The sequence below is a fragment of the Ceraceosorus guamensis genome, assembly GCF_003144195.1.
Source record: "Ceraceosorus guamensis strain MCA 4658 unplaced genomic scaffold IE81scaffold_93, whole genome shotgun sequence".
NCBI lineage: Eukaryota > Fungi > Basidiomycota > Exobasidiomycetes > Ceraceosorales > Ceraceosoraceae > Ceraceosorus > Ceraceosorus guamensis.
In genome coordinates, this window is record NW_020290088.1 from 8,225 (window position 1) to 28,848 (window position 20,624).

At 57.3% G+C, this 20,624-nt stretch overlaps 7 protein-coding genes across 7 annotated transcripts; 3 read left to right on the forward strand and 4 right to left on the reverse strand.

Annotated features, from left to right (window-relative positions):
• Positions 1-308: 308 nt before the first annotated feature.
• IE81DRAFT_256954 (hypothetical protein) lies at positions 309-1,956 on the reverse strand. Its single transcript, XM_025511357.1, has one exon. It carries the CDS (start codon positions 1,645-1,647, stop codon positions 583-585), a length of 1,065 nt encoding a protein of 354 aa, XP_025366972.1. The 5' UTR covers positions 1,648-1,956; the 3' UTR covers positions 309-582.
• A 454-nt stretch (positions 1,957-2,410) lies between these two features.
• On the reverse strand, positions 2,411-4,868 carry IE81DRAFT_256966 (hypothetical protein). Its single transcript, XM_025511358.1, has 3 exons — positions 3,996-4,868; positions 3,788-3,842; positions 2,411-3,689 (listed from the first exon to the last, which is right to left on the reverse strand). Exons 1-3 carry the CDS (start codon positions 4,681-4,683, stop codon positions 2,492-2,494), a joined length of 1,941 nt encoding a protein of 646 aa, XP_025366973.1. The 5' UTR covers positions 4,684-4,868; the 3' UTR covers positions 2,411-2,491.
• A 2,477-nt stretch (positions 4,869-7,345) lies between these two features.
• IE81DRAFT_257025 (hypothetical protein) lies at positions 7,346-7,844 on the forward strand. The gene is made up of 2 exons (XM_025511360.1): positions 7,346-7,579; positions 7,660-7,844. The coding sequence occupies exons 1-2, from the start codon at positions 7,381-7,383 to the stop codon at positions 7,701-7,703; spliced, it is 243 nt and encodes an 80-aa protein (XP_025366974.1). The 5' UTR covers positions 7,346-7,380; the 3' UTR covers positions 7,704-7,844.
• Positions 7,845-8,284: 440 nt separating this feature from the next.
• Positions 8,285-10,225, reverse strand: IE81DRAFT_257014 (chorismate synthase). The gene is made up of 3 exons (XM_025511359.1): positions 9,246-10,225; positions 8,785-9,121; positions 8,285-8,668 (listed from the first exon to the last, which is right to left on the reverse strand). Exons 1-3 carry the CDS (start codon positions 10,026-10,028, stop codon positions 8,403-8,405), a joined length of 1,386 nt encoding a protein of 461 aa, XP_025366975.1. The 5' UTR covers positions 10,029-10,225; the 3' UTR covers positions 8,285-8,402.
• A 2,122-nt stretch (positions 10,226-12,347) lies between these two features.
• On the forward strand, positions 12,348-14,005 carry IE81DRAFT_332064 (3-deoxy-7-phosphoheptulonate synthase; the record flags this gene model as incomplete). The annotated part of the gene is made up of 2 exons (XM_025515289.1): positions 12,348-12,681; positions 12,765-14,005. 2 exons carry the CDS (start codon positions 12,348-12,350, stop codon positions 14,003-14,005), a joined length of 1,575 nt encoding a protein of 524 aa, XP_025366976.1.
• Positions 14,006-15,790: 1,785 nt separating this feature from the next.
• On the forward strand, positions 15,791-18,079 carry IE81DRAFT_257064 (hypothetical protein). Its single transcript, XM_025511361.1, has 2 exons — positions 15,791-15,884; positions 15,933-18,079. The coding sequence occupies exon 2, from the start codon at positions 15,994-15,996 to the stop codon at positions 18,013-18,015; it is 2,022 nt and encodes a 673-aa protein (XP_025366977.1). The 5' UTR covers positions 15,791-15,884; positions 15,933-15,993; the 3' UTR covers positions 18,016-18,079.
• A 665-nt stretch (positions 18,080-18,744) lies between these two features.
• On the reverse strand, positions 18,745-19,992 carry IE81DRAFT_257076 (NAD(P)-binding protein). Its single transcript, XM_025511362.1, has one exon. It carries the CDS (start codon positions 19,837-19,839, stop codon positions 18,781-18,783), a length of 1,059 nt encoding a protein of 352 aa, XP_025366978.1. The 5' UTR covers positions 19,840-19,992; the 3' UTR covers positions 18,745-18,780.
• Between the last annotated feature and the right edge of the window lie 632 nt (positions 19,993-20,624).

Here is a 20,624-nt window from a genome sequence, read left to right on the forward strand (position 1 = left end):
CCCCCCCCCCCCACCGCCGAATCGTGAGGGCCCCCCTTGACAATCGTGAATGAGTCTGGAATGCCCCGGAGCAAAGCCCCAACGCTCCGCTAGAGATTGCGATGGAACGCTACGTTCGTCGGCATTGGTGCTGGCGAATTTGCGTCGTGAGCTGATCGCAGTCATAATCGAGGAGGCGCACAAAGCAAAGCGAGCGGGTCTGCACCGTTCGCAGCAAATGAAACGATGGGATTCTTGTTGCCAAGTGTGGCGGCAGCGATTGCAACAGCGACGAAAGAAAAAAAAATGAAAAAAAAATAATAAAAGACTAAAAAATAAAAAAATGTTCTATTTCACGGAGCTTGTGTACAAGTTGAACAGATGAAGTACAGCGCCCAAGGCTTCTTTCTTGAAAGAAGGCGCACACTGGCCCGCTAGCGATAGGAGATGGGGCATGTTGGAGCTGGAATGTCCCCGCGAGAGCACGTTTCGGCCAAATTGTGGAGAATGGAGAGAGAGGAATCACAGCTTCCCAACTTGTTGGCCGGCGGCGAGAGGGCGAGAGCGTGGCAACGTCCGAGGTTGCGCAGCGTGCGCGAGAGTTCACCCCGAATCGTGCCTGGCCGGCTCAGCGATGGCTAGATCCTCGATGAGCCACAAGGGATGGATCGAGGGTCGCCTGGAAGCTGCACTCGCAGGGGCAGACCCAGATGCGTCCGTGGAATCAGATGCAGGGGCAGAGCTGGACCTGGCTGAAAGCTTGCCTTTCCTCTCCGCTCTGGAAGCCCGCAAGCTTTGCAAATATTTGCTGGCCCACGACTCGTCTGGGTTCTCCTCCACATCCGGCGTCGTACAGGCCTCGCCCCCGTCAATGTTCATATCGTGAGCCGACTCGTTGGAGTGTTCGGTCGGATTGGAGCATGTGGTCAAAGCGACCCAATTGTCGAGTTCATTCAAACGCGGCCTGAGGCCCTCTGTATTCCCTCCACTTTTCAGCACGCGCATCGTCCGCCTCATAAAGGCGGTGCACAGCGCCACGAAAGGCACCGCGTCGAAGATGAATCGTTGGGGGGCCGTTCGGTATGCCTCGGAATCGAAGCCCGCTCTTTCGCCCTCCACCCAATGCACTCTCCACCGTTCGAGCGAGATGATAAGCTGTTCGAGCTTTACAATCAGCGCCTGTTGCGTGCTGGGGGACAAATGGTCCGGATGAGTGGTAACAGTGGCGGGCCCACCAGACGTCGTCTTGGATGGATACCACGGCGTCGACGCGCTCGACGCCGAGGTGCCGAGAGCAGAGGCGTCCGATGATGCAGTGCTGCCCTTGCGTTGCATTTCGTGGGCTTGCATTGCGTTCTTGGCTGTTGCGGCGGCGTGCGCTTTGACCGCGGACTGTGCCAAACGCAGCGCGTTGCAAGCACTATTGACTTGGATGTGTATCAGAATCCACATGGAAAATGGCGTTGCGAGGCCGGGCCTCAAAGCAGCCTTGGGCGAGGCGAGGGTGGATAGCGCCTGAGGAAGTGTGGGTGGCGCTTCCGCAAGCATCCTCATGCTTTCGGCCCAAGAGTGGGCATCCGGCTTGTTCCATATCTCGGAGGCGTACGGCATCCTCATGGATTCTATCATCGAGCGCTGCATTCCAAAGGAGTGACCGAAAAAGATCATTTGGGCAGCATCTTCGACCGATGTCAAAAGCACCAAGCTGGGCGCGCAACGACGGGGGTCAATTGACAAATTTGAAGCATCAGTATCCGTCGAACTTGCGGGCGCATCGTGGGCATGCCGTATGAGCTCACCGCTTCTTCCATTCGTTCAAGGCCCACGCGTGCCACAGCTCTGGAGAGTGCTGATCGTGCGGCCAGGCCGCGGCGCCAAAATTGGTGACTTGAAGCAACGACATCAGGTTACCGGTCAATAGCCGGCTCGTCAACTGCAATTTGGCGTTCGTGCTCGAGAAGCAGCTGAATTTGAGCGCCAGTAGCCCAGCTATGAGAAGAGCAACGTAAGAATCTTGGCGCGTTTCGGACTGAACAGGCAAGAATTTGAAAAAGCGAGTGAGGTCAGATGAGGATGCGGATCTGACGATGACCTGCCACAAGCCCAGCAAGCTCACTTCTAAGAACGCGGACGTCATTCGCTCGCCGGAGGTCATGAGCATTTTTGTACTGAAGCGCTGCGCTGCATCGGACTCGTCGAACCTCAAACCGACGATGAGCGCGCATTGCGCGAATTCTCCAGGACAGTTGGCGAAGTCGAAAGTGGCGAGGTGCACGAGTGGGTATTGAGAGATGAAGCGACCAAAAAAGTTGTTGGCGCTGAGCTTGAGCGCTGGTGAGGCGAGGCCACATGCAAGAGCTTGAACCTCGAAATCTAGTAAAGCCTGCGAAAGATTGGCGCTTTGGGGGAGAATGGCAGCGGGCCGGAGAGAAGCGATGAGAAAGATCGAGAAGGGCACGGCGTGCCACGCGTCAACCACGGCGGCGGCGACATCAACGGTGCCATCGCTTGCTCACTTTGCGGAAGGCATGACAGGCCATATGTGGTGCTCTGGCTGTGTGAGTCGGCTCGCGTCGGCGCCAGGCGGCAAGAAAGATGGTGTGCCCGCGACCAGCAAGTCTGACAAGGGGCTTTGCACCCGCGCGAAAAAGTCGTTGTGATGCAAGAAGCCGAGCAGGGAGGCTTCTGCAGATCCTCCGGTCACGCCTTCAATGCTCGGCGCCAGACCGCCAAAGGGTAAATTTGCATTTCCACCGTCGTTGTGGCCGCGAGTGGAAGTGTCGGATGCAAGGGAAGAAGAGCCTGGTGCGGTTCCTAGGAGCACGTCGCTCAGATGAAGCGCTTGTTCCTGGCCTTGTTCAATATCCGCTGTGCGGGGGTACTCCGAGATGCTACCGCTAGTGGAGGCGACGGGAGCAGCTTGCGAATTTTGGTTCATCTTCGCATCGATACCCACGTCGTATGGAGTAAGGCCAGTCGAGTGTATGATGTCCATCATGGGCATGGACAGGCTCGCATCTGGTGCGACCTGCTGAGGGGCTAGTAAGGGTGGCATGTCTGCACCCGAGGTGGCGTATGCAAATGCGGCCGGCCCGTGCAGTTCACTCGACCAGTCTTGCATTGCCTGGTCTTGCAAATGTGCATTCTGACCGAGATCCATCGTCAGCGCTGCTGTGACAGGAACGCCATTCACGTCCATCGGAATGTTCTGGTCAGGGCCATTCCACGCGCTTGCACCAGTAGCATCGGCAAAGCCAGGCATGACTAGTGCCGGGTCATAGGCTGGCATGCCAGACTGATGCACAGATCTTGAAACGGCGGCCGGTGGGTGGCTCACTGCTGGGTCCGCAGGCTGTGGCTGAGAGGCTTCGGGTGACTGCATAGAGGGTGGTGCGTGTTGCTGCCGTGAGGAGCTGCTATGCTGGTCCTCAAAGTGGCCATCGGATGGATGTTGGGGCGCACAGCGTTCCTTGGCCATCGGAATTTCTTCATCCGACGACACTCTGACTGGGGACTTGGTGCGCACAAGTTTAGCGCTGGGCTTGTATATACACTGGATATCACGATCTCTACACGAAGCGCAGGATGGGTCTTGACGATCGCACACAATCTTTAGCGAAGCACACGATTCACAAGCCTTCTTCATAGGCTTGAGGCTCTTTCCACCAGGGCCTTTTCGACAGGTAGTCATGTGCCTCTTCAATACATCCCTGCAAGGCAGCCACCAGATGAAGATGCAGGATGAGCACGGGTGGTCTGTATTCCGGGCGCCGACGACGGAGTCTGGGCTGCGAATTTGCCGACTCACGAGCGTGAAAATCCGACATCGCAATGCTTGCATTTGTGAGCTGTCGAAGAGGAGTCTTCACGGGCGCCCAGGTGCGCACACACATAGGTAGCGAGAGATGATGGAAAGATCGAAAACAGAGCGTGGAAGGAAAAGAGACGCGCGATCAAAAAAAAAGGCTGATGAGCGTGCGCCCGGACCGGCGCCCAGTCATACAGGCAAGACTCACGGACGCGGGTAATGTGACGCAGTGCCAAATCGCTGCGTTTGAAGACTCGATCGCAAAACGGGCAAGCGCTCTGACGAGCGTTGGTTGATGTGTTGGTGCTGCTGCTGCCTTTCGCCACCTCGCCGTCCTCCGTGCCATCCTGGCTGGCCTGGCGGCTGTGGGAGGGGGTGGTGCGCGCAGATGAATGCATATTGGTCACGCCAAAGTTCCAAGTGTCGCCAGATCCCGGTCCCGGTCCCGTATCGGAGCCTCTGTGCGCGTCCTGCTGGCTGGCAGATGAGGAAGTAGCCAAGTCTTTGCTCGAGCCTGAATGTGATAGCTGCTGCTGCTGCTGCGCGGTACTGCCAGCGTTTTGCAAGAAAGTTTGGCCCAGCATATCAGAAAAGCCATCGTAAGAGGAGTCGGAAAACATTTCTCCCATAAAAGGAGTTCGAGTCTGAGTAACCTGTTCAAAGTCTGCTGATGCTAGAGCGGCATCAAGCCGTGCAGCATCGTGATTCACATTCAGCGCGCTCTTGTGCGAGGAGCTACGCGGACTCGAGCCTTTTGTCCCGCTGCCCTTTTGATGCGGTGATGCGTCGGCGTGCGGAGCGGCTAGCGCGGTCGCGGTCATGGACCATGCTGACGAAGGCACGTCTTCGTGCCGCGACGCTTGCCAAGACGCGGCGTGAGACGGGACGCGGGGCATGTCTTTCTGCTCTTTGCTCTTCCAAGATCAAGGTGCGTGCTGCTGGATGCTGAATGCATGCGCATGCATGCGTGCGTAAGTGCGTGCAATGTGAACAAGGCGCCGCTCCACGCGAGCCGTGGGTGGTGGATGTGCTGCTGCTGTGCGCACGGGCCAATTCTCGTGAATCGACTTCGCTACCTGAGATCGAGGATAGCAGCCGGTATATAACCCCCCAATCGCCCGCGTCGTGACCACCTAGGCAATGACGCTTGTTCGTGCTGCGAAGGCTGCTCTAGGCTGGCCCGCTCTGTCCGCTTTTTCTCTGACTGGGGGGCTGACCAAGATTACGACTGCGCGCTAGGGATGTAAGTGTGAGGTGTGCTTGTCTGCTAATAAGACGTACGAATGGCATCGCCTCGCAAGGGAGGACATGGATGGGGCAAAAGGGCGGAAGAGACGTACTCTGGTCCAACTAAATCGAGCTGGAGGTCATTTATACGGACTTGTACGGCGACGGCTGCGGCACCGGATCGCCTTGGGTGGCAGGCTGCGCATTGGAGAAATGGTGTAGGCGCACAGCACACCTCATCCCGGCTCACCTTCTGGAAATTAGCTCTCGAGCAGCAACAGCAGCAGCACAAGGGGTAATGACTCGGCATGGCGCTGCACCCGTTGCATTAGTCAGGCACACTGCTGTGCAATCCGAGGCGGTATAGCGCTAGAGGGGAAAGCGATGTGGATCGCACCAAACACCCGCGTTCATCGCGTCCATATCTTGCGATCTGCACATTCATTGAGGCGTCGTTGCCGCTGCAGCTAGCCAGCTAGCTATGCCAAAGGGCGAGTCACCGAGCTGGCCGTTGGACTAGCAGGAAGGCAAGGCGCGGCAGGGCGCGGCAGGGCGCGGCAAGGCACAACGTCACGCACAGCGCAAACGTTCCGATCGTGGATATAGGCGGCCAAATCGAATCGTCGATCGGAGTTTGAACCTTGCAGAATGCGTTGATGCTCGAGTTTTGAGTCGTGAATGGAAAGTTCGCAATGAACGTGAACGTGTACGTGACTGTTGTGATCCTCTTTGAGGCGCTAGCGCAGACCGAATCGAGACGTAGTACAGTAGTGTCGGGGTCTCTGCTGCCGCTGCCGTTGCTGCCGCTGCCGAATGAGCGCATACGAAGTGCAATTTGCTCTTCTACGCACTGCTGGCCGAGCAGATCACTCGTGAGTGGATTGTAACCGTAAGCAATGCTCGAATGCCCACGCTCACCAGACTTGTGCGTGACTCGGCCGATGGGGATGCAAATGCGGGAGACGCATGCCTTGTGCGTGTCGCTTGATGCTTAGCCAGGCGCAATCATGAATGTTGAACAAACCAAAGATAAGCGCGTTTTTTGATTTTTGAGAAAACGCCACGCTGCGCGGAGTTTTGATCGAGGAACGGAGTCGAAAGCACTCTGACTATACTTGCATCGACTCTCCAGAGCACTACTACTCTGACTGTAGTCGGACGAACTCGTGACTGTTGGCGCTACATGCGCGCGTGCATGGACCGGCAAGTCGAGTCCATGCCGCTCCTTCGCTCATGCTTCGATGCTTGCAACCAATCGTGATTGTGAAATGCTTCAATGCTGCTTGCTGCCATAGGTACGGTACTCCGCTGAGTCTCCCCCTGCTGCACTGATTGCATCATCATCTCTAGCCTCTACTCCTACTCAAGACTCTCGACGTCCATCAGAATGCAAAATAGCGGAAGTCGAGTAGCACGACTTTAGCAAGCAGAAGCATCACGTCGTGAAAAGCGACCTGACATGGGCCAAAGAGTCAGCAGTGTAGTCGTGAGTCATCGATCGATGGATTGTGTTGGAGCTAGCGGCCGGGCGTCGGGCGTCGGGCGTCGCACGCACGCACGCACGCACGCACGCACGCGCGCGTATGCATGAGCTTTAGCGCCGACCTGATTCACGATTCACGCTGCGGGCCTGGTCAACAGTCAAGGTACAGTCACACAGTCACAGCGACTGTCCGCTATACACCAGAGGCTGTGCCGAGGCGCAGCCGGCAGCCGTGTAGCCCCGTAGCGCGTTCCATCCCGAGGAATCGTGATGTCAACATTTGAGAATTGGTGCGCTGACCGCGCTCTGCGTAGGGGCTAGCGCTAGGCTAGCTCCAGCATTCACATTTGTACAGGACGATCGATCGCAGCTAGGGAGGCTGTGTGACCGCGCGCCACCTTCCATTCGGCTCCCGCGGGTGCCCTGCGTCGAGATCCACCATGGGGTTCAGCGGTACCAAGCACAGAACGGCGCAACATGGCCGGGCTGCATGCGTGACGTGAGCAGCGCAACTTAGCGGCACGGGCTTAGAACAGGGCTTGCAGCGGCATAATTACAACGAGTCGGCGAACGTAGCAGCCGAAATTTCATTTCCAAATCGTTGCTCTCAACACCCTTCTCGATCGGTCGCTCGTAGAGGACCGACGCACGAGAGCTGCCTGTTGTACCACTCACGACTACACCACAGAAGCTGCAGAGAGAGATCGAGCGCCTTTCAGCGCCGAGGTCACGGCCGGCCGGCGCTTTACTTGATGCCGATCGAGCGAATCGTCCGCGCAAGTCCTGAGCTGTGCGCAGCAATCGTGAATCGTGAATTTGAATCAATGTGCCGCGCCACCATCACATCACGCATGATGGACGGACCCAAGAATCTGAATCGTGAATGGCGCCAGCGCAATCGCGGCCAACACTCACTATGACTCGAAATATTGAATTCCATCCAAGCGCGCGCTTATCGTCCAGCAGCATGCAGCAGCGACTCCGCATCGTGCCGCGCCGCGCCGCGCTCGCTCTCCCTCGCCTATTCCCTTTCTCGCATCTGTTAGGATTCTTGATTCAGATTCTTGATTGTGATTTGCAAGGTATGTAGGTAGGCGTAGACGAGATGACATCATCGCCGAATTTCACCTTTTTACACGCATGCTGTCTCCCCTCACGTGAGACTCCGGCGTGCTCAGACCATACGGTCTACCCATGTATCCTTAGCGCTTCACGCCGTACTGCTGCTGCATGCATCCATAACTAATCTCTAGCGCGACTGATCTTTTGGGTCAAAGCTAGGTGACACGCGTGTATGTACATCTCTCGCGCCCGCGCCGCGCCACGGTCAAACGGTGGCCTAGCTAGCTGATCCAAAGCTGTAGTAGTACCGTACCTGACCGGAGAGCAAGATCGCAACGTCGAGACAAGCGGCACGGCAGATTCTATTTGGAGTTGCGCGCGTGGTCAACATTTCGAAGACATGAGCATATACGCACGTGCCACAAATGCGCCTCACTTCTTGCTGCGGGCAACTTGAGCCGAGCGCTGAAAAGACGACTACCAAGGGGGGGGCCGCGGGGGAGGGGGCAGCCGCAGTGTACGGAGGAAGAGTCGTATTCGTATCACTACATTCACAACAGTGTCGACTCCAGCGTATCCTGTACTTCCGCATCGCCTCTGCTCTCATTCCACCAGAACCCCGAGCTGGCAGCGACGCAGAGGAGAGTGCGCAGCGAGCGTCGATTGTGCGGGTGGATACTTCAATTGCAATCACAATTCTCACGAGAGAACAGGAAGTTTATACGGACGATAGAGAAGTCTTGAAGTATTGTATAGAGGGGCGCAAACACAGGGAGCTTGTACGGACGATGGAGTCTAGAGTATTGTATCAAGGGACGCGCGTCACAGCCAACCTGAACTTGTTCAACGCAATCTCATGCTGGATGGCAAAGCGTCCCACGCTTCCGTGTGTCTCGCGTCCAGCTCTCTGGATCTCAGCGAGCTAGTAGCACCTTCTCTCGACAGTTGCCCCATCAGCGCATCCATCACGGCAAGCACGGCCATGCTTTCGACGATGGGGACAGCGCGGGGCAGCACGCAGGGATCGTGTCGACCACGAGTGACCAGTACGCCCGAGCTGCCATCGTATTGGGCCGTCTCCTGCTCCTGAGAGATTGTCGCAGCTGGTTCTGTACGGGCAAGGCATAGGTTCACAAATTCCCGTGCAGAGGATGATCAGCTGTCTGTGCTGCTTGATGGGTGGCGATCAAAACCCTTCCAAACTACGCTTTTCGGCGATACTCACTGAAAGCAACGGTAAAGTAGATGTCTTCACCGTTAGAGATGCCGCCTTGAATTCCTCCGCTCCAATTCGTCTCTGTGCGGAGCGCGGAGCCGGTAGGACCCAGACCGTTGGGGTGGGGTACGAATTTGTCGTTGTGTTGAGATCCGCGCATGGCAGCCCCATCGAATCCGGAGCCGAATTCGAATCCCTTCGTGGCGGGAATGCTCAGCATGGCATGGGCTAGCGTCGCCTCGAGCTTGTCGAACGCTGGCTCGCCCAAGCCGGGTGGCACGTTACGAAGAACGCAGGTGACGGTGCCACCGATCGAATCGTGCGCGTCCCTACACTCCTCAATGACCTGGAGAAAAAGGCATTGAGAGCACGTGTCGTGTTGGGTCTTTAGCTCGGCCCCGAGTTAAAGGCAGGATGAAGCAGCTGCTGTGGCTTGCGTTGCCAAAAAAACCAAAAAAAAAAAAACTCACGGATGTCATGCGAGCAGCGGTAGCTTCGTCGGGGCAACGCACGGGAGACGCGTCAACCTGCTCACGAGAGACTGCAGCTAGCAAACCTCGATACGCAGAGCTGGTAGGATATTGCAGGCCGTCGTCGGCGGCGGCACTCTTGTCGCTGTGATGACGTTGAAGATAGGCGCGCGTCTTCTCCTCCTCCTCCTCCTCCTCCTCGCTTTGAGGTGGACTATTTTCGAGCCTTGGAGCTTGAAGGGCAGCTGCCATACGGGCTTGCGTCTTGGCCTCGGTAGCATTCTTGGGAAGTTTGACGGGACCAACGCTGCTGACGAATGCCACACATTCGATGCCGTACGCCAACTTGAGGTATTGCTCAGCGATTGCCGCTCCAGCGACTCTGCCGATCGTCTCTCTCGCGCTGCTACGTCCACCTCCGCTGCTAGCCTTGACGCCGTACTTGCGTAGGTAGGTGTAGTCCGCATGAGATGGGCGCGGATAGAGGTCAAGCGTCTCGTCTTTGTAGTCGTGAGGTCTTTGGTCCATATTCTGCACCAACATGCAGATGGGCGTTCCCAGCGTCACTCCGCGCTCCACACCACTCTGGATCGCCACCTGATCCTTCTCATCACGTGGCGTGGTGAGCGCGCTCTGGCCGGGCCTTCGTCGACGCAACTGCGCCTGAATCAGCGACTCGTTCAGGTCCAAGCCTGGAGGACAGCCATCCACAATGGCGCCCACCGATCTGCAGTGGCTTTCGCCGAACGTCGTAACGCGAAAGTGTGTGCCGAAAGAACTCATGCTTGTGTCGCTTTCGTTGCCGCTCAGCGCCGCTTTGGATTGTGAAGGATGGCGAATGCAACGCTTGAAGCAGTTTCAGTCCGTGTGTTGAAAGAGGAAAGCATCCAGAGTGGCAAGGGATGATGACATGCCGTCTCGCAAGGTGGATGTGCGCAGGGCAGTCATTTATGAGGAAAACGTGTACCTTGAAGAGAGATAGAGACGCACACGCTTCCTCCGCTCCGAGCGCGCTTCGGCCAGCAGCGCTGCTCTGATCTTCCTGCAGGCCCACCAACGGCATCACCTGAAGCGGATCGCTTATTCACACTGACCTCCATACGCCATGCTCTTTTTGCACCTGTCGCATGCAAGTGCGCCGCTTACGAGACTTTTGGCGTGTGTGTACCATTCAAGGGCGGAGGCGAGCGCGAGCGGAGATGGGCCACCGGACATGCAGACGCAAGCGCAAGCCAAGCACTTCAAGGTGCTACTGCACTGCACTAGCGAGAAGGTAGTGGTGGGCCATACGCCAGAGGCTGGCAGGCGAGAATGCGAATGCGAGCGAGCAAGCAGAGAGAAGTAGGGACGGAATGGTCCGAGGGATGCCCCATTCCCAGTCTGGCTGTCTGTCTGTCTTTCTGCTCGTCTGTCTTTCTGCCTGCCTGCCTGCCTGCCTGCCTGCCTGCCTGCCTGCCTGCCTGCCTGCCTACCTGCCCTGTTCTACGCCACTCATCGTAAGAGCTCTGGACACTGGTGGTCAGCAGGGCGGGGGCAGATGCACAGCATGGCCATTGTCGACTTTGTGACAAGCTCGCATATCATCGCTCCGAAGTTGTTGCGGTTGATTCGCACATGCGCAGGCACAGACTATAATACCTACTGCAGGCAATCCGCTGAGGTGGACTTAGTTGCGGGTTCGCAGCGAGGGCCGGGCGGAAGTGAATGCGCGCGGTCGCGGAGACGCGAAAGCGGCGGGCAACCTGCGTGATTGAAATTTCGGCCCAGCGTTTGATCTGAGTATGCGTCCGCGGGATGGGTCCCACCTGTAGCACGTGACGAAAGCGTGCCTATCTCATCGTGCATGCATGCAGCATGCATGCAAGATGTCTATATACAGCCCTCGGCAGAGTTTGGTGTGATATCCAAGCAGTGAAAGTGAAACACCATCATCTCCGTGTCAAATCACCTTCCACCATCTCCGTGCGCAGCTCGCCGCAGCCGATTCGACACCGAGAGCGGCACAACTACGCGAAGCTAGGCCGAATCGAACTGCCCCGAGAAAGCCAAGCTTGGGAAGCAACGCCTCAACGACGTACGACTGCAAAATGGCCGGTCCAAATGAGCTCGGCCAGTCCACCTCACATCTCTCAGAGGGCGGGGTTCACTGTCTCGCACAGTCGAATTGCAGGCACTCTTGCTGCTGCTGGTGTTACATGCAGCCGGAACAAGCAGGAATTCGCCGCTGCGCCTACGCCAACGTGCGCATTCGACTGCATCAGTCCTCTATACAGTCACGATGATCGAGAGGCAAGGACTGCACCCGTGAGCGGTACCGCAATCAAACATGAAACAAAGCTCAGTTTCACATCCACCTTGACCATCTTTGGGCTGCCAGCTGGTGCATGGCGATAAGCCGGCGGTGATGCAATCCTCCCATTCAACTTGCCGCGGCGCATGAATGCGAGCGGATATGGCGACTCACATGCGTATTCGTTGCTCTCACTTTAAGGTTTGGCATGCGCAACGGCAAACCACAAGCCAGCGAGATAAGATGCGAGACCACAGCGCCTACACTGAAGCGCCGGTGGTACCGGCGGGGCCGTGAGCCGACGGATCAAGGCACGGCCAAGTGGGCGGTCAGAGTCCGCCAGGTACATCGCAACCACCCACGGCGAACGCTGTACGGACTGCACAGGTCCACATTCACCCCCCCCGCCCAGGTGCTACGTCGTGCGCTCGATCCGCCGACGGGTCAGCGCACGGCCAAAGGCGCGCTCAGAGGTTATCGTGTACATCGAAACTATCCTGGGCTCAGTTCGCCTTACCAGCAGCCTGAGCTCCCTCGCCCAAGCGCACTAGGCCCATCCTTCGCAGCGACTCGCCAGGACTGTTACGTGCCTTTCACACATATAAATGTCGGGAGCAGACCACGAAAAGATATCTCCATCTTCCCCAGCTCACTTTCACTTGCACGGACCCCCGACCCACAACCTTGAACTCTTGGCAAATGCTCTGCCAACCTTTACGATAGACGACAGACATCGCACCGAACTAGACTATTTTATCTGCCACCACGACGCAACGCCTTCTCACACCACACACCTAAATAGGCGCAACACGATGCCGGCTATTCACAACGCACCACCCAAACTCGACCTCGGTCACATGGCTTTCGAGCTGTCCACTAAGAAGGCGCTGCTGGGCCAACAGCAATCGCTGAAGACTCAAGCCACCGCGCCAACAGAGACAGACTGGCACCCAACTTCTTGGCGGTCTAAGCCTGTCACTCAAGACATCGTCTATCCGGACCAGGGCGCTCTCTTCAAAGCGCTCAGCAAGATTTCGCATCTCCCCAGCCTCGTGTCGGCCGGCGAGATCGAACGTGCTCGCGAAGATTATGCTCGAGGTGCTCGCGGCGAGGCATTCTTTCTGCATGGCGGTGACTGCGCCGAGGGTGAGTACTCGACCAAGGCGACGGTCGTATCTGTCAGTAGCTGGATCGCTGATTTCATTGACGACCCACCCGCCCGCGCTCAGCCTTCAATGAATGCACGGAGGACCACATCTCAGCGCAGCTCCGTATTCTCTTGCAGATGAGCTTCATCATCTTCATGGGAGCCAAGACACCAGTTGTGCGCGTCGGCCGCATTGCCGGGCAGTATGCCAAACCCAGAAGCAAATTGGCCGAGGTTGTGGACGGCAAAGAGTACCCCTCTTTCCGCGGCGACTCTGTCAACGGAATGGATCTCACCGATAGGCAACCGGACCCAGACAGGCTTGTCTCGGCGTACTTCCATAGTTCGACGACGATCAACTACCTGCGCAGCCTCAGCACCGAGCAACAGCTACTCGACGCCGCCATCAAGGAATTGAACTTCGACGCCGACTCTATCGACAGCGAGATTCTGCGTGTCAAGGCTCATCAAGTCCACTCGCGCATCGAGGACGCGCTGCTGCTCTATGCGTCTTCTGCGCGCAACGGCGACAAGGCTAGCTCTCGCACCCTGGACCACTTGTCACGAGCCATGGGCAGCGAAATGCTGTGGACATCTCATGAAGCCCTCAACCTTTCGCTGGAGGAAGCCAGTGTTCGTAGCGTGCTTGACCCCGTCACTGGAGCCACTCACCACTACGACTCTTCCGCGCACATGATCTGGACAGGCGAGCGTACGCGTCAACTGGAAGGAGGGCACATCGAGTTCATGCGCGGCCTACGAAACCCAATCGGCTGCAAGATCGGCCCGACTATGCAACCCGACGAATTGGTCGCTCTGCTGAACAAATTAGACCCCGACTATCAGGATGGCCGGGTAACTCTGATTACGCGACTGGGCGTGGATAAAGTCGATCGTTTCCTTCCTCCCCTCATCGATGCTGTTCAGGCATCTGGGCACCGTCCCCTCTGGTTGTGCGACCCATGCCACGGCAACGGAAAGACCACGCCGACGGGCATCAAGACGAGAGACTTTGCAGACATCTTTGGCGAGATCGAGAAGAGTATCAGCGTTCACAACGCCATGCACAACCCGCTCGGTGGGTTGCACCTCGAGCTGACGGGTGACAATGTCACCGAGTGTACCGGCGGTTGCATTCCACTGGGAGAGGACCAGCTGGGTTCTGCGTACAAGACGCTTTGTGACCCTAGGCTTAGCGCGGAGCAGAGCCTTCACCTAGCTCTTCTGGTCAGCAGACGACTCGAGGGAGATAATCTTCATGCCCACCTCAGCTCGGCGCCTGTCTCAGCTGCCTCCTCGGCACCCGGCTCCCCTGGCAAGTAAGCGAGCCATAAATCCAGTGTATTCCATATTTTTCCCACTATAGATGATATACGAGCCTGCTTGTCCGTCTCCTCTCACGCAACACAACTCCCCCAACAGACTTGAAGCACCCGTCTTCGTTCGAACCTCCCCGCTTGTCTTCCATGTTCCGAGATCCTCGATGATTCTCTTTGCCACTCAGTCCCAGTCCCAATCGCATCTTCTTTCTACTGTCCCATCCTCGAATGCCTTTCACTCGTGACTGTGCCAATCAATGGTCTTTGTGAGTGCATCCACCGCGCGGCGCGAAGCCAACGATTTCGTGCGCAAGCTTTGAAAGTCCGTGTGCCTTGCCGTCAGCGCGCTCTACCATCCACAACGGTAATGCAGCGCTAATCCCAATCGAATCGAAGGAAGACGCTGTGCTCACGCCAAATGCTGGCGCGGAGGAGCCACATGACCGTGGCGATCGTCGGGGCTTCGAGGAGCATCATGCATGCAGCACCAGCAAGTCGAGCACGCGCGCAGCACGGTGCAGCTGCTGATGTTTGCGAGCCGCGTCGGGCATTGGAAGTCACGTGATATAATCGAACTACGCGGGTTCGCGGGTGCCTGCACGCATTCACATTTGATTCTTGATTCAATTCTCGGGTCCGCACCTGCTCTGCGCGCGCGCGGCGCTGGACCACACTCATCTCCGCGGCGGAGGTGGTTGCATCGCAGATATCGCACCATCATTTGTTTGATCAATCCATCGAATTGAGGTCACGCAACGCAACGCAACGCACCGCAACGCACCGATGCAGAGGTGTGGATGCGTGCGCACACTCGTCGGGCACCATGGAGCCGGAAGTTCATGCGCTGCGGCCGCGCTCGCTTAATTGTTTGTTGTCGGCGTGCTGGCCATGCTGCGCGTGAGTGACTCATCAGACTGATGGATGTCCTCCAACTGCAGCGAGTTCGGACGCGCGCGGCGCAAGCGGATAAGCCGGCGCGCAGCACTGTGACTCACACTCACGACTCTTTGCATGGTGTTTCTTCACCAGGGCAAGGCTACGCTGTCACGCTCGCGCTCGCGCTCGCGCCCGCCCCCGCGCCCACCTCCACGTCCGCGCCCGCCCCCAACATCCACGCGTGCCGACACCGACACCGACACCGACACCGACGCCGCCAAGCTCAAGTCTTACAGCAGCTCTTCTCCTCACCATCAGCGCCGGAGTTCGTCGCAGCCGCCGCCGCCGCCGCCGTCGCAGCCGTCGCAGCCGCCATCATCGTCGTCGTCGTCGCCATGCGGACGCGTCGATTGGCCGCCTCGCGGACCAGAGCTGCTCCGGACGGAAGCATCCATCTCGCTGCGATGCGAGTGGCAAGCTGTAGCCAAGGTCGCAGTTGTGAGTGGCAGATGTATCCTATCTGTCGAGATGCGCCCTTGGGGGTGTCGCCGAATTCATGCTTTGCCCCTTGCTCTACGGCGTCACGTTGCCAGTGCTGCCTCGAGGAGGGGGCGCTGACCAACTTTACCATCGCAAAGCGAATAAATGTCGGAATGCGCATCTCTGAAACTTGACAATAACCCGCCCCCATCATCATCGCTGTTCCTCTCAGACGATACACTCGCCATTCTCTTCGCCCTGCGCACACTCACTTTAGCTCTTGGCTACTGCGCGCCCACCACAACCTGGCAGATTCTCTAGCTCGCAGCCGGGAAATTCTTCATTGGTCCGGCAACGCGCACAACGTGCACAGGTAAACTCATCTGGACAGGACGCTCCAGTCGCAAGTAGATTGAGTCGCGCCGCAATGCCTGCCCTCATTTCTCAAGATATTCCTTTCGCAACTCGTGACGGTCCAGCCGGGGTCGAAAGCGAGGTGCCCGAATATGACGTGGTCATCTGCGGTGGTGAGTAGGACCTGGCAGGAAACAGCATGATAGTGCTGACTTTGTCAGTCTGCGCATCTACTCCTCGTCATCCGCAGCGGGTCCCGTCGGTCTGATCACTGCGTCACAGATGCTGCGTAGCGGCCTCACAGTGAAGATCGTCGACAAAGCTGCCGAGTCTCTGGATGTGGGTCGCGCTGATGCCGTGCAGCCTCGCGTGTTGGAGATTATGAAGCAGCTCGGCCTGCTCAACGAGCTGCTAGCCACAGGTCCGCTCATCGACCACACCATCTTGTACAAGGATGGAAAGTGTCTCGTTTTCCGACCCAGTCACGCCAGCCCGTCCGAGTTCCAGTACTTGCAGGTCATCACACAGCCCGAGGTGGAGCGGCTGCTCATCCGCGACATTGCCCGCTTCGGGTGCTACGTCGACCGCAGCACCACGCTCGACCGCTACGTACTCGAGGGCGAAAAGGACCACACAGGCAAATCGACCATATCCCTTGACTGGACCAACATCGAGACAGGAGCGTCTGGCTCGTGCCGAGCTCGCTACCTCATAGGCTCTGATGGCGCGCACTCTGCCATCCGCAAGAGTCTCTCCATCCCATTCGACGGCGTCACCACCAATCTCGTCTGGCAGATCGTCGACGCAGAGTGGGACACCAACTTTCCCCATGCATGGGTCTTTGGCTGCGTGCTCAGCAGCGAGCACGGCGGCGTTCTAATCATTCCGCGAGAGAACAATATGAGCAGACTGTACGTCCGGGTACTCCCGGGCGCCGACGGCAAAGCACCCGATCCCAACGTGGAGAATGTCGACACGGCAATGAAGCGCATCAATGATGTCTTTGCGCCCTACTACGTCAAGCCAAAAGGTCCGATCGAATGGTACACCATGTGGAAGATCAACGAGCGCGTCGCCCGGTCCTTTCACGATGACCAAGACGGACGTGTGTTCTTGGCTGGCGACTCGGCCCACTGTCACAGTGCGGCGGGCGCGTATGGTCTGAACACCGGATGCATGGACAGTCACAACCTGTCCTGGAAGTTGATCCTCGATGCCAAGGGCATCTCCAAACCTGCCATCATCGACTCGTACAGCGTCGAGCGCCGAGCGACCGCCAAGCGCATCGTCCAGGCTTCCAGCTGCTTCTTGCGCTTCTTGTGCGGTGCGCGCGGTGCCGACACTTTCGCCAAGGACTTTGCGATCGCGGCCGGGGAGGATCCTGCTTCAATCGAAGCTCCGCAATTCATCCCGCAAGAAGGTGACCAGAGCATGGATCCCGATCAAGCTTTCTTTTCTTGGTATGCTCGCACATACACGGGCCTGCTCACGGGCACGGACATTTTGTACAAGCCCAGTACGCTCAACAAGCCGTGGCAAAGCTCCGGCATGGTGTCCAAGTACCAAGCTCTAGATGTCAAGAGGGCGGATGTGAATCTGAGCAGGAAGATCCAGAAGATGAAGTTCGACGAGATGCAAGGATTTGCATCCGGCGAATCGGACGCAGCTCGCACGGAGCGGGCGGAGCAGGCAATCGCGTCGCCTCAAGCGTCGCCCATGATTGGCTACCGTACGCCGAACCCGAGATTATTCAATCCTCGCACTGGCGCCGTGCAGAGGCTGTACGACTCGTTTGCCCCTCTTCCCTGCTTCAACATCGTCCTTCTTGGCGGCGATATGTCTGGATCCCTCGGACCATTGGTGTGCGATGCACTCGACGCATTTGCCAAGCAAGGATCTTTCCGTACACGCTTCGCAAATGCACAAGCAGGCCAAGCGAGATTGATGAAGATGCACCTGATTCTCGATGCTCACAATGTGCGCGATCGTGCGCTGTTGGACGCGCTTGCCCTCCGCTTCAAGCAAGCGCTCTCCCACAACGCTACCGGCACTCACCAGGAGACGTCCAGCAAAGACGACGACGACCCTTTGCACCACTACCTCGAAATTCACCTAGACGATCAGCCAGATGAAGGCAGAGCCAGCAGCTTGTTCGGGACTGCAGCCGAGAAGATGTCGGACGCACCGCGCGAGCGTGCCTTTATCGTCCGTCCGGACCTGTGGCTAGGCACCAAATCCACCTTGGAAGAGTTCCAGCACTCTGCCGAGTCTTACTTTGCCGACTTGCTCCACCCTCATACTTGATCGTATCGATGACGAACGAAGATTCGCCTTTGATTGCACATTTATTTACCACGCCACGACTCAATCGATGCATCCCTTCTTGATCCTGCCTGTCCCAACAGCATGGAAATAGATGCATTTGTTCTCATCATCGTCGCCCTTCGACTCGAGTCTGTATCCCTTGTGCATACACGTTGTTTGCTGCTTCGCGGACTATGTCCATAATCGTGTCTCGATCGGTCGTCCACGACTGATGGCATACAAATTGTAATTTTACCGTTCGCGGCAGCCAAACATCTGCGCGCGGCCAACCTAGGGTGTTGGCCCTGTGCCCTCGAAGCCCGCGTTGTGGCGTAGCCGCGTCTGTCAGCTCCACTTCATCCATCCACACACGCGCGCGCGCGAAGGAGGCAACGCACGACCGTCATACTTTTTTTTGTTAGACTTGACGCCGCCGCTTTTACATTCTGATTCGTGATCTGACCCAGGTGCCAATCCAGCTTGTCACGTGGCAGAGTAGGGATTCCGTCGCCCAGTGACGCCTTGTCCGAAGCTCCACATGCGAACACATAATAGACAGGCACTGACACGAAGGCACGTACACTTGAGCATATTTCATTCATCACGCTCACAAGCGGGCGGACTGTGTCATACGTGCTATACTCTTCATGCTCACAATCGGGCGAACAGTGCTGATAGGCATGCATTGTGCTGATGAGGAGGGACGAGCAGGGGAAATTTGACAGCTAAGGGAAAAGAGCACCGAACCGCTGGGGCGCGCCCACCTCACAGAGCCGACTTGCCCGCCTTGACATTCTCCTGAAGCTGATACAACTGCGACGTGAGGTCGGCAAATGTATCCTGCCAAGGCGTCCACTCGATTCCGAGGAGATTCTTGGCCTTTGCGCTATCCAGCTTGGCCACAGGTCCAGGTTGATTAGGGGTGCCTGGGGTGCCCGTCGGGAGGGTGCTGGCGTGCTCGGGAAAGCGCGACTTGAGGAAATCGACAACGAGCTGCCAATCCATGTAGTAGCCGCACAGTGAGAAGCGCTGATTGGCCGACTTTTCCGGGTGAGACATGGCTTCCACATGGGCTTTTGCCACATCGCGCACGTCTACCGTTTGAGGCAGCAGTGTAGGAGGTACGCCGCCCGCGGCGCCGGACACTACGCTCCACACATTTGCACAGCTCGTGTTGAGATCCTCCATCTTGGCCACGGGATGCACGATCGGTCCGATGATGCCAGGCGGCATGAAAGTGGTCAGGACGAATTGCGGCTTTGCAGATTCGACGAATTCCCAAGCTGCTTTTTCGGCCAAGCCCTTTGAGGCGGCGTAGGTGTACACTTTATTGTCCGATTTCTTTGCATCTTCGTACGACGCTGGATTCCAGTCCTTCTCCGTGTATGTATAGTCGCGGATCGAACCACCCTTTTCGTAACAGTTTTGCGCTGCGAAGCTGGATGTGATGAGCACGTGCTTGATCGATGGCGTGTCGTGCGCTGCTTTGAGCACGGCAAGCGTACCGTCAATGGCAGGCTGCAGCATGTCGCGTTCAGCATCCTGAAATTTGAGTGTGTACGGTGAAGCAACATGCTGCACCACGTCGATGCCTCGGAAGGCTTCGCGCAGCTCGTCCGCGTTGCGAATGTCGGTCACATATGCCAGCGTGTGGCGCGGCGATGGGAACAATCGTTGCAATTCTTTGCCCTTGCTCTCCGATCGCACAATCGAGCGCACCTGGTAGCCGCTCGCCAAAGCCTCGCGCAACACGTGCGCTCCTACGAAGCCGCTTGCGCCTGTGAGCGCAACGTGCTTTGCAGTTGTAGTGGCGGTAGGTGACATGTTGCCGTGCGTGTTCTGTCGCGTGCGCTTAGAGGGGGTCGGTACGTGCCAGGCAGGGGTCGAAGACTTCTTGCGATCTTCAGTGGATTGCACAGGCTTCCTCTGTAAAAGACTTTTAGGCGTGGACTGTGAGTGTAAGACGTAAAGCTAATGCTGGCTGCGTGACTGCTTTACGAGATGCAAATGAATAAGGGGGACGTAGTCGCCTTGTCAGCGGCAAGCTACTTTATATTCATGGTGTACCAAGCGACGAGCTGGCAGGTGGAGGTCCAGGCGGTGCGAAAGAGCACATACGCTGTATGGTCGCTCCGACCGGTCACGTAGCATCACAGCCAGTCGCAGTGGAGATGCGGACCTGCGAAAGCAGAGAAGCTTGTCGAGTAGGGAGGTTTGGCCGGATGCAGGCAGACGGCGTTTCCGAGTGGGCCCGCATTTACCTATCCGCTTTGAGAATCAATGCGAGCCATCTTGTGGCGTGTCTCATGGCACCGCTCTCACGCTTACACTCGCCCTTGTGATGCGCAATGACACGTGGAACGGATCTGACCGTGGTGAATGAGTGTGAGCGATGGGGATGGTGGTGCAGCAGTGGATGCACGTTGGTGGACGGGCGGGACTGTGCAATCACGCGGACACGCGTATGCCGCCAGACCGGAACGGAAGTCACTGTGGCACCGCTTTCTCCGAGTTTCATGCACGTCGCGGGGAAACCACCAACGCGCCGCTGCTGCTGCTACATTACTCAAGACTCAAACTAACAAATTCTTGACTCGTGACTCGTGACT

Excerpts from the sequence above, each read along its gene's own strand:
- IE81DRAFT_257076 (XM_025511362.1), bottom strand. The coding sequence starts at position 19,839 with ATGTCACCTACCGCCACTACAACTGCAAAGCACGTTGCGCTCACAGGC.
- IE81DRAFT_256954 (XM_025511357.1), bottom strand. The coding sequence starts at position 1,647 with ATGATCTTTTTCGGTCACTCCTTTGGAATGCAGCGCTCGATGATAGAA.
- IE81DRAFT_257014 (XM_025511359.1), bottom strand. The coding sequence starts at position 10,028 with ATGAGTTCTTTCGGCACACACTTTCGCGTTACGACGTTCGGCGAAAGC. Across the intron at positions 9,122-9,245 it reads CCGCTGCTCGCATGACATCC|GTCATTGAGGAGTGTAGGGA; the intron begins GTGAGTTTTTTT and ends CTTTTTCTCCAG. Across the intron at positions 8,669-8,784 it reads CTACTTTACCGTTGCTTTCA|AACCAGCTGCGACAATCTCT; the intron begins GTGAGTATCGCC and ends TTGCCCGTACAG.
- IE81DRAFT_257025 (XM_025511360.1), top strand. The coding sequence starts at position 7,381 with ATGGCGCCAGCGCAATCGCGGCCAACACTCACTATGACTCGAAATATT. Across the intron at positions 7,580-7,659 it reads TCTTGATTGTGATTTGCAAG|ACTCCGGCGTGCTCAGACCA; the intron begins GTATGTAGGTAG and ends CCCTCACGTGAG.
- IE81DRAFT_256966 (XM_025511358.1), bottom strand. The coding sequence starts at position 4,683 with ATGCCCCGCGTCCCGTCTCACGCCGCGTCTTGGCAAGCGTCGCGGCAC. Across the intron at positions 3,843-3,995 it reads GCGTCACATTACCCGCGTCC|ACTCCTCTTCGACAGCTCAC; the intron begins GTGAGTCTTGCC and ends GCGCCCGTGAAG. Across the intron at positions 3,690-3,787 it reads GATGTCGGATTTTCACGCTC|GGATGTATTGAAGAGGCACA; the intron begins GTGAGTCGGCAA and ends GCTGCCTTGCAG.
- IE81DRAFT_257064 (XM_025511361.1), top strand. The coding sequence starts at position 15,994 with ATGCTGCGTAGCGGCCTCACAGTGAAGATCGTCGACAAAGCTGCCGAG.